General features: G+C 47.5%; 1 protein-coding gene across 1 annotated transcript in view; it reads right to left on the bottom strand.

Moving 5' to 3' along the window:
• Window positions 1-248: 248 nt before the first annotated feature.
• The window catches only part of LOC133345074 (fibronectin-like), a 76,532-nt gene continuing 63,238 nt past the window's right edge, over window positions 249-13,542 (bottom strand). The window contains 4 exon segments of the mRNA XM_061555524.1: window positions 249-912; window positions 2,265-2,380; window positions 6,373-6,479; window positions 6,751-6,876. Coding sequence (XP_061411508.1) covers window positions 2,288-2,380; window positions 6,373-6,479; window positions 6,751-6,876 — 326 coding nt within the window. The 3' untranslated portion in view covers window positions 249-912; window positions 2,265-2,287.

The following is a 13,542-nucleotide window of genomic DNA, read 5'->3' as shown; positions in this document are numbered from 1 at the left end:
CGCCAGATGGCGCCACCAGACAATATCTTGCATGTGTCTGAGGCAGCAGCGCATTGCTCCAAAACACTCAAAATGAAGAGCGATTGATCAGTATGAGTGCAGCAATGTTAATAAGCATAATCTCATCACAGAAAAGAATTTTCCATTTAAAAAGTATCTCAAAGGCTGCTTAGATGAATGGTTTATGCAGTTAGGTCTGTGATAATTACCAATGGGAATGTGGAAGGATGCACAAAAGGCATTGGCAGTTGTAGTGAAGAACATTCCAAGAAAGACTGAATTTTATTCTGGAAAACTGTTTGTTTTTTGGAAGCCCAAGCAATTACATTTTATTCCCATGTTCATCCTGGGCTAATGGTAAACTGTTTATTAACACAATACTGCAATAAATTTGCAATTCTCTACATTTCATACAAGGTAGAGATATTTAAGTAAAAAAAGTACTGACATTTATACAGTTAATACATAGTGCCTACACATTAATATAATGGTAGAGATATACAACTTGCCTAATACTTTGTGTATCGAGGCTAAGGATTGAAAAAAATAACAAAATGCTATTAGTATAGCCCTACCATCGGTATTAGAATATGTAACTAATGATTAAAAGATGCAGAACCCCATTTTCAGGTAATTAAATAAAAACTAAAAACACTACAAAACCATCCTCTACATACAGAACAACCAGCCCCATGCACAATGAGAAAAGCTAATGACAAAACTGCATTGTATTCTATTCATTTTAGTAAATATGCTGGGATGATTCAAAATGAAACATCTGATTTGAGTAGAAAAAAATACAGAATAACTCATCGGCCCCAAAAGAGCCAATGTTTCAATACAGATGATCCTGAGATAGAGGTGCATGGCGGGTGTTGTATCTTGCATAACTGAGACGGCACAAGTTGATCTCTGAAAGAAAACAAACAGAAGCGTAATTAAAACATCACCATTTGGTCTAGGAAAGTATACCACTCTTACATGTGTAATGACAGGATGATACCTGTCAGCCCTGAAGTGGTAATTGTGGTTATGGGGGTATTGCGTAATGCCTCATTTTAAGGGGGGCGTATCTGGGGTAAAGGTGAAAGGCGGAGTTAGTCCAGAGGCTCCGGGAACCTGCTGTAAGGTTCTGAAAGGGGGCGTGGCCAGAGGCGGGGCTTGGTCGCGCCGGGGCGCATATAAGGGGGGCCGAACCAGAGGTTCGGATGCTGTTGCGGCTCCTGCGTGGCTGCTCGTCGTCATCGCTTCGTCTCCGACCACGTGGATGATCTTCTGCAAGACCCTCTCCGTCGCTGCGCTAGTCGGACAGCTAGCGTAACGTATGCCAAAGATGGGCTATGTGTTAGGGTCGCCTATGTGTAGCTGCGTTACGTATAGTATCGCCCCGTGTGCTCTTAATAAACAAGAAGCCTTCTACTCGACGTGTCTCGGAAGTCGCTCACTTCACATGGTTCTTAAGCTTCTTACACAAGCAAACAACATGTAAATTGTCTGTCTGAAATCTAAAACAACTGTTCTTTTGCATCAAAGCGAAGCTGTGGCTCTCTCTCTCTCTTTCTCTTGATTACCAAAAATATTAAAATGTTGCCTGAAATATGGGCATATCAGCGAATTATCCCAAATGATAGTGTCCTGCGTTAATTATGTTTTGAGGGCAGACACTGGAGGGACGCCAAGAGGAACAAAAACAAGCCCCAAATAACTATTCAAATTAAGACACCTGGGCAGGATTTTTCAACAGACCTTTAAACCAACCTCATGGAGTGGAGTTTTTACTATTTACAAAGGGATTGCGAATTTTAAGCCAAGTCCTGTCTCTGGGTATAAATAAAGTCCCGCATTCATTCAATCTTTTATATTTAAGGAAATGCATCAAATAACTGCACTTATAATATAATTCTGCCAAACAAAGCGAATGCATTAAGCTTTTCGAAAAACATAAAATATCAACAAGGTGCGATATTCACGGCAGTGGGCCACCTGTCAAAACAACATTCACTGGGCAACATGCAGCTCCACCCAGGGCATTGATACATTTCCAGGCACGTATAACAGTAATGTGCCAACGCTTTGCCGGTCACTTGGCAGCGAGAGAAAGGGGCGATGGGGGTGGCAGGGCACCACCGCTAAACTAGACACCCCCCCCACCACCCCCAAGGGTGCACTGCTGGTAACAAAGTAACTGCATTGTGTAACAGTAATGCTTGGGATACGTTCGCCGCAGTGCGTTGGCTCAGATGTATTTGCTGGAAGGCAGCAACCTTTGTGCCTCTGCTTCGCGGCGCTACTGTCGAGTCAGCTGCGCGGTGCGAGCAGAGAGAGGACCCTGCCAGGGCGGCTGTCCGGCGCGCTGTCGCTCGCAATCGCACTGCCAACCCTGCAGGAGTGAACGCATGCAAGTGGAGGATGTAGTCATTACGTACGCGCGCCGATAGTACACGCGCAAAGACGTGCGAAAATAATGGGTTCAGAAAATGACGTAAGCAGTGCGTGCGTCTGCAGATGATTTGCATGCGTGCTGTGTGTACTTGGGGGGGGGGGCATCCATTTAGTACGTACGCATGGAGGGGGGGATGGGGGGGGGTAACCCAAATATGTACGCTTGCGTATGGGGGGGGGGGTCTACTGACAATGTACGTACGCATAGGAAACGCGGGGGGGGGGGGGATGAAGCCTCGATAATAATTTGTCTACATTGGCCTTCAAATTAGTTTGATAGTCCGGCGGTGGACTGTTTGCTTAAACACGTCAATATTATTAATCCTTGATCGTTTCTGCGTGGATTAAATATCGGCCGTTCGATAGGATTCGGAGGGGGGGGGTGTAAAAAGTACGCGTGCGTACAGGGAGGGGGGGGGGGTCAAGTATTGACAGATTTTTGCGTACGTACTAAATGGATGGCCCCTTGTTGAGTGGTAACACATTTTCTTGGCGTGTGCATGGCTCCACCTGTTTATACAGAAAACCAGGTAAACACCTGTTGACTATAAGTCAATGTGTTGTCCCCCCCGCCCCGTTCTTTAAAGAGCACTGGGCGGTGTTCGTCTCCATTGGCGATCCCTGAGCGAATGGTGGAAATTCCATTCCTACATTAGGGAACGGTCTCTTCGTAGAACATTGTTCACATCCCACGAAGTTATGCTCATTCTATCCACCCTGAAGGAAAGGTGAGCTGAATTGGAACCCAGACTGAGATTTGCAATTGCCACATTCCAATTATGAGTTGAGGGAGGATTTTGCCGCCGTGCCGGCCAGGCCGATACAACAAATCTAATACACTTAAATACGAAACAGAGATCTCGCAAGCTTATGTGTGCACGTCATACGATGACAGAGGATCACATGGAAGCAGGACTGCATTATTATGCGCAGGCACGCAGTCTAGCACAAAGGGCAGCATTGTAGATGCACAAGTATGCCCATGTGTGCACAGGACAGATGTTTGCACTCAGGCATATGTTACGTGGTGAATTATCGTGTTGATTATTAATATCATTGGCAACTACTCAGGACCTGTAATAAAGGCCCTTGCAGAAAATTGGCAACAGAGCAATGTAAAATGTGAAATAACAGCTGTCAGACATAATACATCCGGACATTAAACAAATGTTCATTTTATACATTGAATGATGTTGAGTTTAAGGGTGAATTAAATGTTATTTTTCCTAAGACGAACTCTAACAATAATTGGGCACTAATGGAATGTAGAACAATTTCTGTAATTAATTGTGTACATATTGGCGACTCAGAGCTTCACATCTGGCGCTGGGTTAATTAACTCCATGTTTACACTTCCATTGTAATGTGCCGTCTAAGACTGTACAATCAAAGCCGCGCTTTCAGATGTGCTTTTGTGGTCGTCTGGAACGCTCTTCCGATATCAGGAAGCCATTGGATGCAATTTTAAATCTAGATTGAAAACTCATTTCTTTAGACCTGCTTTTTTGTGTTTAGTTTGTCCTTCCTGCGCACCTCCGATTAGCACCGTATGGTGCGAAATAAGTTCAACATCACACATACAAAGCCGCCTGTCTCCATGCCACTCGTCACAGACTGCACAATGCGACCGATCGTAAAGCTGGCCTTTGGCAGAGATGGATCAATTTGGCGTCTCTGACGAGGCTCCGTTTGTGAGGCTTTCAATGTGTTGGGCTCGAACGTAATACAAGCCTGCTTGCGCTTACATCCTCAATGAGTAACAGATCTATTTGCAATGACCCCACACGTCACTAGAGTGATCCCAGACTCTGTTATTTTGGGCGTGCTGCTTGTAATGGATAAAGAATGCAGTAACTTTATATGCATGTCGCTTGCCGAGCCGCGTTAGTCGGTGAATTACTGCAATTGTGTTCCTGTGATTAATATGGTGTGCAGTGAACACAACTGCAGTTTTCAACATACATAAGATGTTGCTTATGTTTGATAATAATTCGATATTACGTAAAAATATGTCCAAAAAGTATTTAGCACAAGAGGTGTCTTTTTGTATATGTGTGGATTGGGCCTCTCCTATTTCAAACTCAGCCTAAAGTGAGCACAGTTCAGTCGTGTTAACTTTTAATAGATTATCGCAAACATAACTCGCCCCAGAAGTCTGTAAATGACAAAGTTATATTTCGTACACACCTGTAATTTTAGGGATGCACCCAGAGATTTGGGTTCGCTAAGATAGCTACAGTGAAATACTAATGTTAACTGTAGGTTTATTTTTAATCCTTGACCATTTATAATTATACGGTGTTGAGTCGTTAATTCATCTTTCCACTGTTGAGGATTTCCATTTATAAATTCGAATTTGCAGCTGTCAAAAAGTAGCAGATGAAGTTTCTATTCCCAGCACGGCCACCACTCTTTGGTTCTTTCGGTAAAGTCACGTAGATAAAAAATTAAATAAAAAATAAATAAAAGTACATTAAATCACGACGTTTCGATTACAACAAGCAATCATCATCAGGTGTGACAACCAATCTCCACATCGGTCCTGAATTAAAGTAAAGTCACATGAACCCATACACGATGTTAAAATGCTGTTCTGTATCTGTCGATCCCGCTGTGCAAAACATCAATCAGTCTCAAACTAAATTAACCAGTGCTCATCTCTGCTGGCAGGACTGAATCAAGTGGGAATTCTACACTCCAATAGCAGGGATAACTTTCTTCGAAGTGCTACTCATTGTCAACTCTGTGGAGACGATGGACCGAGTTGACCCCCAGCTGGAATTTGACCTTGAGTCGAGAAAGAAGAAACATTTTAAAAGTAAAGTGACAACGTTATCTGTTCGCGTTTCCACCACTGGGGATTGAACCCATGGTCAATGATTTCACATATCCATAAGGATGCCCTCTTATGTTACATGTGCACCTTTTGCAAAGAGGAGCCACTTTTTCTTTGTTTTTTTTCGGTAAAGTCACGTAGGTAAAACAATCAATAAAATAAAATAAAAGAATAATTTAATTATTTACTTACGTGACTTTACCGAAAAAACCAAAGAGTATGAATCCTTGCAGTCACGAGAGCTTCAAATCTAGGAGTCACTTTATTACTCGGCTTCGCCCGGGACTTGGATTCACCACGCCCGGCCGCCAGTTACTCGTTTGAGGCCTAGTCGACCTAGGGGAGGCCCAGGACCGCTTAAAATAATCGTCACCGGTGGTGGCCGTGAGCAGGAATCGAACTCGGGTCGCTGGGTTCGTAGCGTAGCGTAGCGCGCTAACCACTACACTACAATGCGTTACGCTTCCACATGCGCGGGTCACGGGACAGATTTGACGTCACAGCTCACTTACCGTGCAAAAAATATATGCATTATTGAGCTCCCCCCCCCAAAAAATGTGTATTTTTCTAATTTTTGCATGGTGTACAGTCTGGAAAGTACCTACATGGCAAATTTAAAGTTTGTTGCATGTTGGGAAGTACGCTAAACATTTTGAACAGACACACATAATCACAACTTTGCCTTATATATGGAGATAACACCGTGTGTTTATGGCTGCACTACTGGAACCAGTTAGTGTTGATGTCGAAATCTGTAAAAGCTTAAAAACAAAGGAATATTTATAACCCTCCAGCTCTGCAAAATATGTGAATGTGACAAATCCCAAGTTGATGCAATTTATCTCGGTCACCACAAACCACTCATAATTTGTTTGGAATATGCAACCTGGATCATTTTATTTTTGAACATGTGGGTGGAACAAAACATGTTAGAACTCTTTTTAGAATGATCCAGGTGTTGGATAATGAGCTGTTTTCCAATTTTGGGTGGAAAAATACTTCAAACACATGTTATGAGGTTCTCTAACCTCACAATCCTTTACATTTCCACGCAAAAATCTTTGCAGCATTGCCTTAAAGTAGAGTGCACGTACCTCCTTCCCTCCCAGGCAGGCGCACGAGCAGGCCAAGCTCTCGTGCACCTTCTTCCAGTGCTGCCCCACCGCAAACTCCTTGCCTCCCTCGTAGCACACGCTCTCATCTAAACACAACGCGGCACAGTGAGCAGGGGCCAGGCGACTCGTCCAAAAACTCGGCGCGTTCAGGGGGCCCAACTGGGGGACAGTGTGAGGGAGAATGCAGAGGAGGGAGACATCAGCTGCGCCTTGTTTAAGTGTGGGAGGACAGACTGCAAAACGGTTCTCATGAAAGTGGTGTGGAACCCACGGGTGTAGTACACCCAACGGGAAGATTAGGACACGTGGGAGCAGACACTGACACCTGTGTGATGTTGCGCAAAGAGAGCGGCTAACCTGGTTCACAGAGTATCTCCCCACGCAGGTTGCCCAGGCACGTGCACTGGAGCTTTTGTCCCGCATGAGAGAGTTTGCTCCACTGCTCCCCGATGCGGTAGCTCTGCCGGCTGTCATAGCACCATTCTGCGGAGCAGTTACACAGGTATCGAGAACACAAGTCTCTCCAGCACCGGGGATCCGTAGCCAAGCGCCGTACTCAACGTGCACCGTGAAAAACACTTCATGTGATCATCGTACCTGCTCGTGCTGAACCTATACAAGTGTAGTGTGCTAATTCACAGACACTAGTCGGAGGAACTCTTTTATTCCGGCCTTCACAGCCTTAGGGGGATAACCACACATCGGGTTGGGATGGCCAAAATGCTGCCAGACGCCCAGACCCACAGCTTGAAGAGGGTGAAGAACACAACGACTATTTAAAAGTTTTATTATTATGTCACCTTTGAACAGTCTACTGTCCTGGACAGTCGAAAAACTCCGTGACAGCAACCACAACCCGTACAAGGGACCTTTCCGTGATACCAGGACCCCTCCACATCGAGTGCACAGAAAACAAACAAAAAATAAGAAAACTTTGCCGGCCCATCCACTACATTTTGAAACAAGAGTCCGCGGTTGTCGTAGAAACAAAACTCATTATTTATTTCCAGTGCCGTGGCGGAGAACTTTCCCAAGCACTGCTTACTTCATCTCGTGCCACATGGAGGCGGAGGCTACCACCATTTTTCTTTTGCCACTTTGCTGCCTATTTTTACCCTGTCAACCTCCACCACCCTGTCGATCAGCCTCCAGACTAGGTGGTACACCTCGGAGGGTATCATATAGGCACCCTTGATCAACCATCCACGCGCCTTCCACAGGGCTTCTCTTACCCGGGCCGGCTCCTATTCTGTAATGTACTTGTTGACCAAGGCACACAACCACCTCTGCGTCCAAGCGAGGGGCTTGCCGCACGGCAATACAGCCATCCCTCGTCTCCGCAGGAGCCATGCCAGCCTGTACCATAAATAATATGAGGCTCTCACCTGGGACTCATCGGAAAAAACAAGCGCAACGTATTACAGACAAAGATCGTGGTGAGGGCACGCGCGACATTAGGGGCGCCCCTCCCACCGTTTGCAGAGTTTTTGTACATAGTCTCCCTTTTCACCCAGTCCATCCCGCCTCCCCAGATGAACTTGAAGAACAGTGTCTCTATATTTTTGCGCCATTTGCGCACCCGGCGGGAATATGTATGCCAAATAATTGAGTGCAGGTAGTATTCACCTTCAAAACCAGGATCATTCCTTCCATTGTAAGGCTCCTGTTCGTCCACCTGGCCAGCCTGCCCTTCACCACCTTTATCTTTTCTTTCCAATTCCTTTTTGCCGAGTCCTCCCGGTAGAAGGTGACCCCCAGCACCTTAATCCCTTCTGCCTGCACTCTTATTTCTGGTGGGAGGCCCTCAAATAGCCTGGGGTCACCAAAATCATCATCTCGCTCTTGTTCACATTAATCTTGGATCCTGAGGCCAAAAGAAAACGTCTTGTGAGCTCTAGTACCTCCCACACCAAGGACACGTCCCTACAGAAAACAACGACATCATCCATGTACATAGCTACTTTTGCCTGTTCTCTGCACCCCGGGATGTGCACCCCTCTGATCCTCTGGTTATTTTTGACCACCTGGGCAAAGGGCTCCATGCACATGACGAATAAGACCGGCAGATATGGGGCATCCCTGTCTCACTCCCGACCTGATTGGTATCGCCTCCGAAAGGACCCCCTTGATCAAAAGTCTGCCAGAGAGTTTATGATATAGTTTTCGTACCCAACCTATCAATAGCTCCCCTACCCCCATGCATGCCCGCACTGAAAAAATAAATCATGCGAAATGCGATCAATTGCCTTCTCCTGGTCTAAGCTAAGGAGTCCCAGGGGCCCTCCCCCGTCTATCGTGGATTCCAGAACCTCCCTTAGTAAGACACGGTTGTTGAAATTCACCTGCCCGGGACTGCACGTCTGGTCTGTTCTTACTACCTACTCTACCACTTGCCCCAGACGTGCTGCGATGGATTTAGCTAAGATCTTATAGTCCGAGTTTAACAGGGTGATTGGGCGCCAGCTCCCAAGGTCGCTGCGGGCCCCCTTCCCCTTATATACAAGGGTTATCACCCCTCCGCTCATGGGTTCCGGTGTAACAGGCCGTAGTATACCCACAGGCCGTAGTATACCCGGGGTTAAACGGCCTAGGCTAGATTATACCCGGGTATATTATGGCCTAGGCCAAATTTTGCCGCTCTAGGCCAAATCATACCCCCATGATAGTAAGTGTTGAGCGATATATACATGAATTACTAAATTTTTCCAACATTTTATTTAAAACTGTAAACAGAGACTTTGATTGCTTCAACCAGAAAAACTTTAATAATAACCCTAACCCTAAAAATGCTTCAATTGATCAAATTGAGATTCTTACTTCCATTTATACACTTTTTAGATATTGATTGAAGTTCCTTGTCGGCTGTTCTCTGTATGGATAATTGCCTTTGAACTTTCACATGGGGCATATTCTGGCCTGGAGGGGTATGGTCTGGCCCAGTCTAGTTTAAACCCCCGGGTATAGTTTAGCCTAGGACACTTTATCCCCCCGGGGTATACTCTGGCCTGGGCCAAACTATACCCGGGTTTAATCGGGGCAGGGATTATTTTAGCCTGTTACACCGGCACTGGGCCCTCCTCCAAGATTTCTCTATACAAAACGTTACATGTCGTGTTTGATGGTGTTCCAGAATTTAATATCGAATTCAGCCGGTATTCCATCCTGCCATGGTGTTTTGTGCCGACGTAGCCCTCTTACTGCCTCTTCAGCTCCTCCATCTGAACTTGCCCATTCATTACCTCTGGAGCCTTGATCTTCTGCTCGACCTCCCCCAGGAAGAAGTCTCGGGCTTCCGCCTCCGACGTCTTACTTCCATATAGTTCTGCATAGTATTCCTGTGCTGCCCTACAATTCCCTCCGTCTGTGTCAATGTTCTGCCTCACAGCAGGAGTTTTGCCTCACGGCAGATGGGGGGGGGGGGGGGGGGGGGGCGTATGTACACAGGAATTTCCTGTTTTTATGCTAATTTTGGTCATGTGACCAGGAAGTTGCGATTTAAGATTCCCGCTCGACCACGCGGGCGTCGGCCATTACATACGTAATTCAAGATGGCGGTACACATCGCGTCCCAGTGAAGCCAACCGCAATTGTCCATTGTGGGACCTTAAGAAGCATTGTCTGCAAGTTCGTTTATGTTCTTATATTGGCAATGCTGTTATAATGTTAGAACGACCGTTATAAGGATGTAAATGCCTTTATAATGCTGTTAAATTGTTATGATAAATACGAGGCCTAGTTAACAACGAAGCCTGCAACTTTCCTTATTGTGAATGTTACTTGTAATTTAATAAGTAGAGTCAAACTTGTACCCAAGTAACTATATTGCGATCTGGAGAGCAAGGATGACAAAATGTCTCATTCATAGTGCAGTGTTATGTGTAGTACTGTACATCTGGGGTGCAGTGTGATAACACGGTGTGCCTTATGTTACACAGCAACTTATGCTCTTGTATAGCTATTCAGTGGTAATGTAGGTGCCTGCCCCCTCCAGGATCTATTGTTTAGAAACATGTTATCTGGGACAATGTTCTGGTGGTGTTCATTGTGTTGGTTTTTCCGGGTTATAACAGTTGGTCAGCCCAGTCTTGGGCTGACCAACTCTCGGATTGTGTTTTCTGTCTTCCAGCACTTAAAAAAAAGAACCATGTGCACTTTTCCCCCTCCTCCACTGCCCTAACCCGTGCCCTAAAAACGAGCTGCATAGCTTTTTCCAGCATCAAGGAGATTTTATCCCTTAGCTGCCTTACCTCGCTCATCACTGGGAAACCTTATTCCAGCAACCTATGCGCTTTTTTCAACTGATCATTCAGACCCCTCAACTCATTCCTGACACTCTTTTTCTTACCGTGTGCCTGAAAAAAACCTTTGATCTGGCTCTTAACCATTTCCCACCACTCTGTCATAGTGGCAAATCAGCACTGCAGACTTTTCCATTCCTCATACCATTTGATCAAAACCCTTGTCACCTTCTCATTTGCTAAGAGACTCGTGTTCATCCACCAAATCACTCCCCAACCTCAGTTCACCCGGAATTCGAAACCTCGCGGTACCCAGCTTGCGGTCCGAAAAAGAAAACGGTTCAGTCTCCACACTCTCCGCTTTAACTTTAGCAGAGACAAAAAGAAAATCTATTCTTGAATGCAAAGATCCCGAACTACTTGTCCAAGTAAAACCCGGGCACGTCGGGTGTCAATTAATTCGAAGTCCTTAACCAGACCACCTAGTTTCCCAGAAGAGGGGTCTATCTTCAGACTTCCGGATGCAGGAAGAACGTCTGATGGGTAGAGCGGGCAATTGAAATCCCCCCCTTTGATGACGTGCCTCCGTGTAACCAGCAGGGCCGCCATGCTATCCCACAGTTCTACTCACTCTATACTGCGTGGGGGCGTATACATTAATTAGATGAAATGCTGTTCCATCGTATGTGGCGTCTACATATTGGAGTAGGCCAGGGACCACTTCTTGGTTCTCCTGTACCTCGACGCTTCTACTTCCTAGAAGGATAACCACCCCAGTGTTCTTATTGACATTGCTCCCGAACCAGAAGCAGTGCCCGTCCCAGGACTGGTTCAGTTTTTCCCGACCGAGAGAGTACGGTAGGTGGCACTCCTGCAATAAGTATGTCTTTTTTCAAGGTTTGCAAATAATGTACCATTACTTCTCATCTGATGCTACGGAGCGTTCCATGCTCAAAAGTGTCTAGTCTGGCTCAGAAACGTCCTCCATCAGTAAGTAACAGTTTTTGTCGATCAGGTCCAGTAGGCGTTCCGCACTTCTGGGTTTTGGGGGTAACCCCCTCCCTTGGCCCATCTTTGCTGCTATTTCTTCTTTGTACGTCACCGGGTCTGTCGAAGAGCCTGACGGCTGACGTCCATGCAAGGGGGCAGATCTCGATGAGGCACTCGATGTCCTCCGTTTCCTCTTTGTTGCCCTTTTGAACGTCTCCCTCCTGTTGCCCTTCGGCTGCTCCTTTTCGTCCTCTCTCGCCTCCACCTCCTCCGCCCAGTCGGCCACGGTTGGCTCAAGGCCCGCCTCCTCCATCCCATTGGCTTTGGGCCTTCCTCCCGCCGGCTTGCGGATGTTTCCCCTTCCTCAGACGACGCTTCCCCCTCCTCCCTTTCGTCCAGCAGTGGTATTCCCGGTCTGGCCATCTCTCCACTCACATCATCCGTTGCCCGGCTGTTCGGTGCATGCTCTGACTCGGCCTCGGTCGTCCCTCTATCTCCTCCCTCAGGTCGCCTGACTCTTGTGTCCCCGGACCATATTCGCGTATGATTCCATGCAATTCCAATACAAATGATTCCCGCTTCCACAAAGATTACACTGTGCCGGGACTCTACACTATTCCACTACGTGGTCCAGCGCTTTGTAGCGGTAGCACATCCGCGCCTCACAGGCCGCTGCCAGATGGCCTCTTCCCTCACATCTCCTGCAGAGTTTGGGTTGCCCCTCGTACTACGTAGCTCCTACTACTGCCAATAAAGGGCATTCGGGATATGCTGCAGGGCCCCGTCCGCCGATATCAACCTCACCCATCACTGTCTGGCACCCGTACAGATGCCTAGAGAGTCTTGGACCCGCTTGCAACCTGACAACAATTGGCAATGCTGTCGCAACCATACCTCCACATCGTTATACAGGAAGACAATCACCATTTTCGTATCCAGTTCAAGCAGCAACAGAGGCCTCTCGCCTGCCTTTTCCTCGAACCGAGTCAGGAAACGCTGCAATAAGTTGTTAGTCTTAAAGCCAACGTCGAAAGCCTTGCTACCCGGAAAGGCTATTAAACAAAACAGGTCCATAGGCTCGACTTGTAGCATCCCCACCACCACTGTCCGTACAAAACTCGAATGGTTCATGGTCACTTCATCTGGTACGTCTTCCTTGAAGGCCACCCGAACACAGTTGTGTCACCTAGCATGGACTGGTGTGAAGCTCACCTCGGTCCACCGCGCCAACACCCCGCTCGTTCCTGGTACCGTCCTGCCCCCACAGGTTCAGCATCTACCTTAATGGTCTTGCTCCGATTGCCTTGCGCCCGCTGGCCAGCAGAGGCCTCAGTTTCCGCAGCATTCTCACTTAGGCCTGGCAGAGGCCACCTCCCTCCGCTCCAGTTCATCCGTTCCCCTTGGCAGCTGCCTCCAGGCTTCCCCCGCAGCCTGCCGCCTCCCAATCGAGGTGGCCACCGGGGCTGCATCGCCCTCCTCCAGGTAGTCATGTCACAGCCATTTCCGCATCAGCAGCAGTCGACCCGGCCCGGTCACCTTGGCTCGCCCCGACAGCAAGGTCGGTCTCCATACCCCCCGTAATTGGCAAGGCAACCTCCGGCCCGATGGCCAGGGTCCCTCGCAGGTACTCGGGCAGGTACGCAGACAGGTACACAGGCAGGCTCTCGGCTGGCAAGATGAGATCAGGACGCCGACGGCACGACGAGTTTCACTCCAGATCGCAGCAGCCCCGACTGTGAGTCGGAGCTCGCCTTATATCCTGAACAGCGTGGCCAGGCTCCACCGTCGGCCCCGCACCCCTCTGGATCCCCCAGAGGGCTCCATGCCTTGCCCACAGGTGCAACTGGTAGAACGGGCTGTTACCCCTAATTCTATTGTCTACCAATCTCCCTGCGGCACGCGCTACAGTGACTCATTCCAC

This window comes from Lethenteron reissneri, chromosome 21 (assembly GCF_015708825.2).
Source record: "Lethenteron reissneri isolate LAM-NWPU_2019-01 chromosome 21, ASM1570882v1, whole genome shotgun sequence".
Classification (NCBI taxonomy): domain Eukaryota; kingdom Metazoa; phylum Chordata; class Hyperoartia; order Petromyzontiformes; family Petromyzontidae; genus Lethenteron; species Lethenteron reissneri.
The sequence above is the reverse complement of the archived record's forward strand: the minus strand, read 5'-3'. Positions and strand labels throughout refer to the sequence as shown.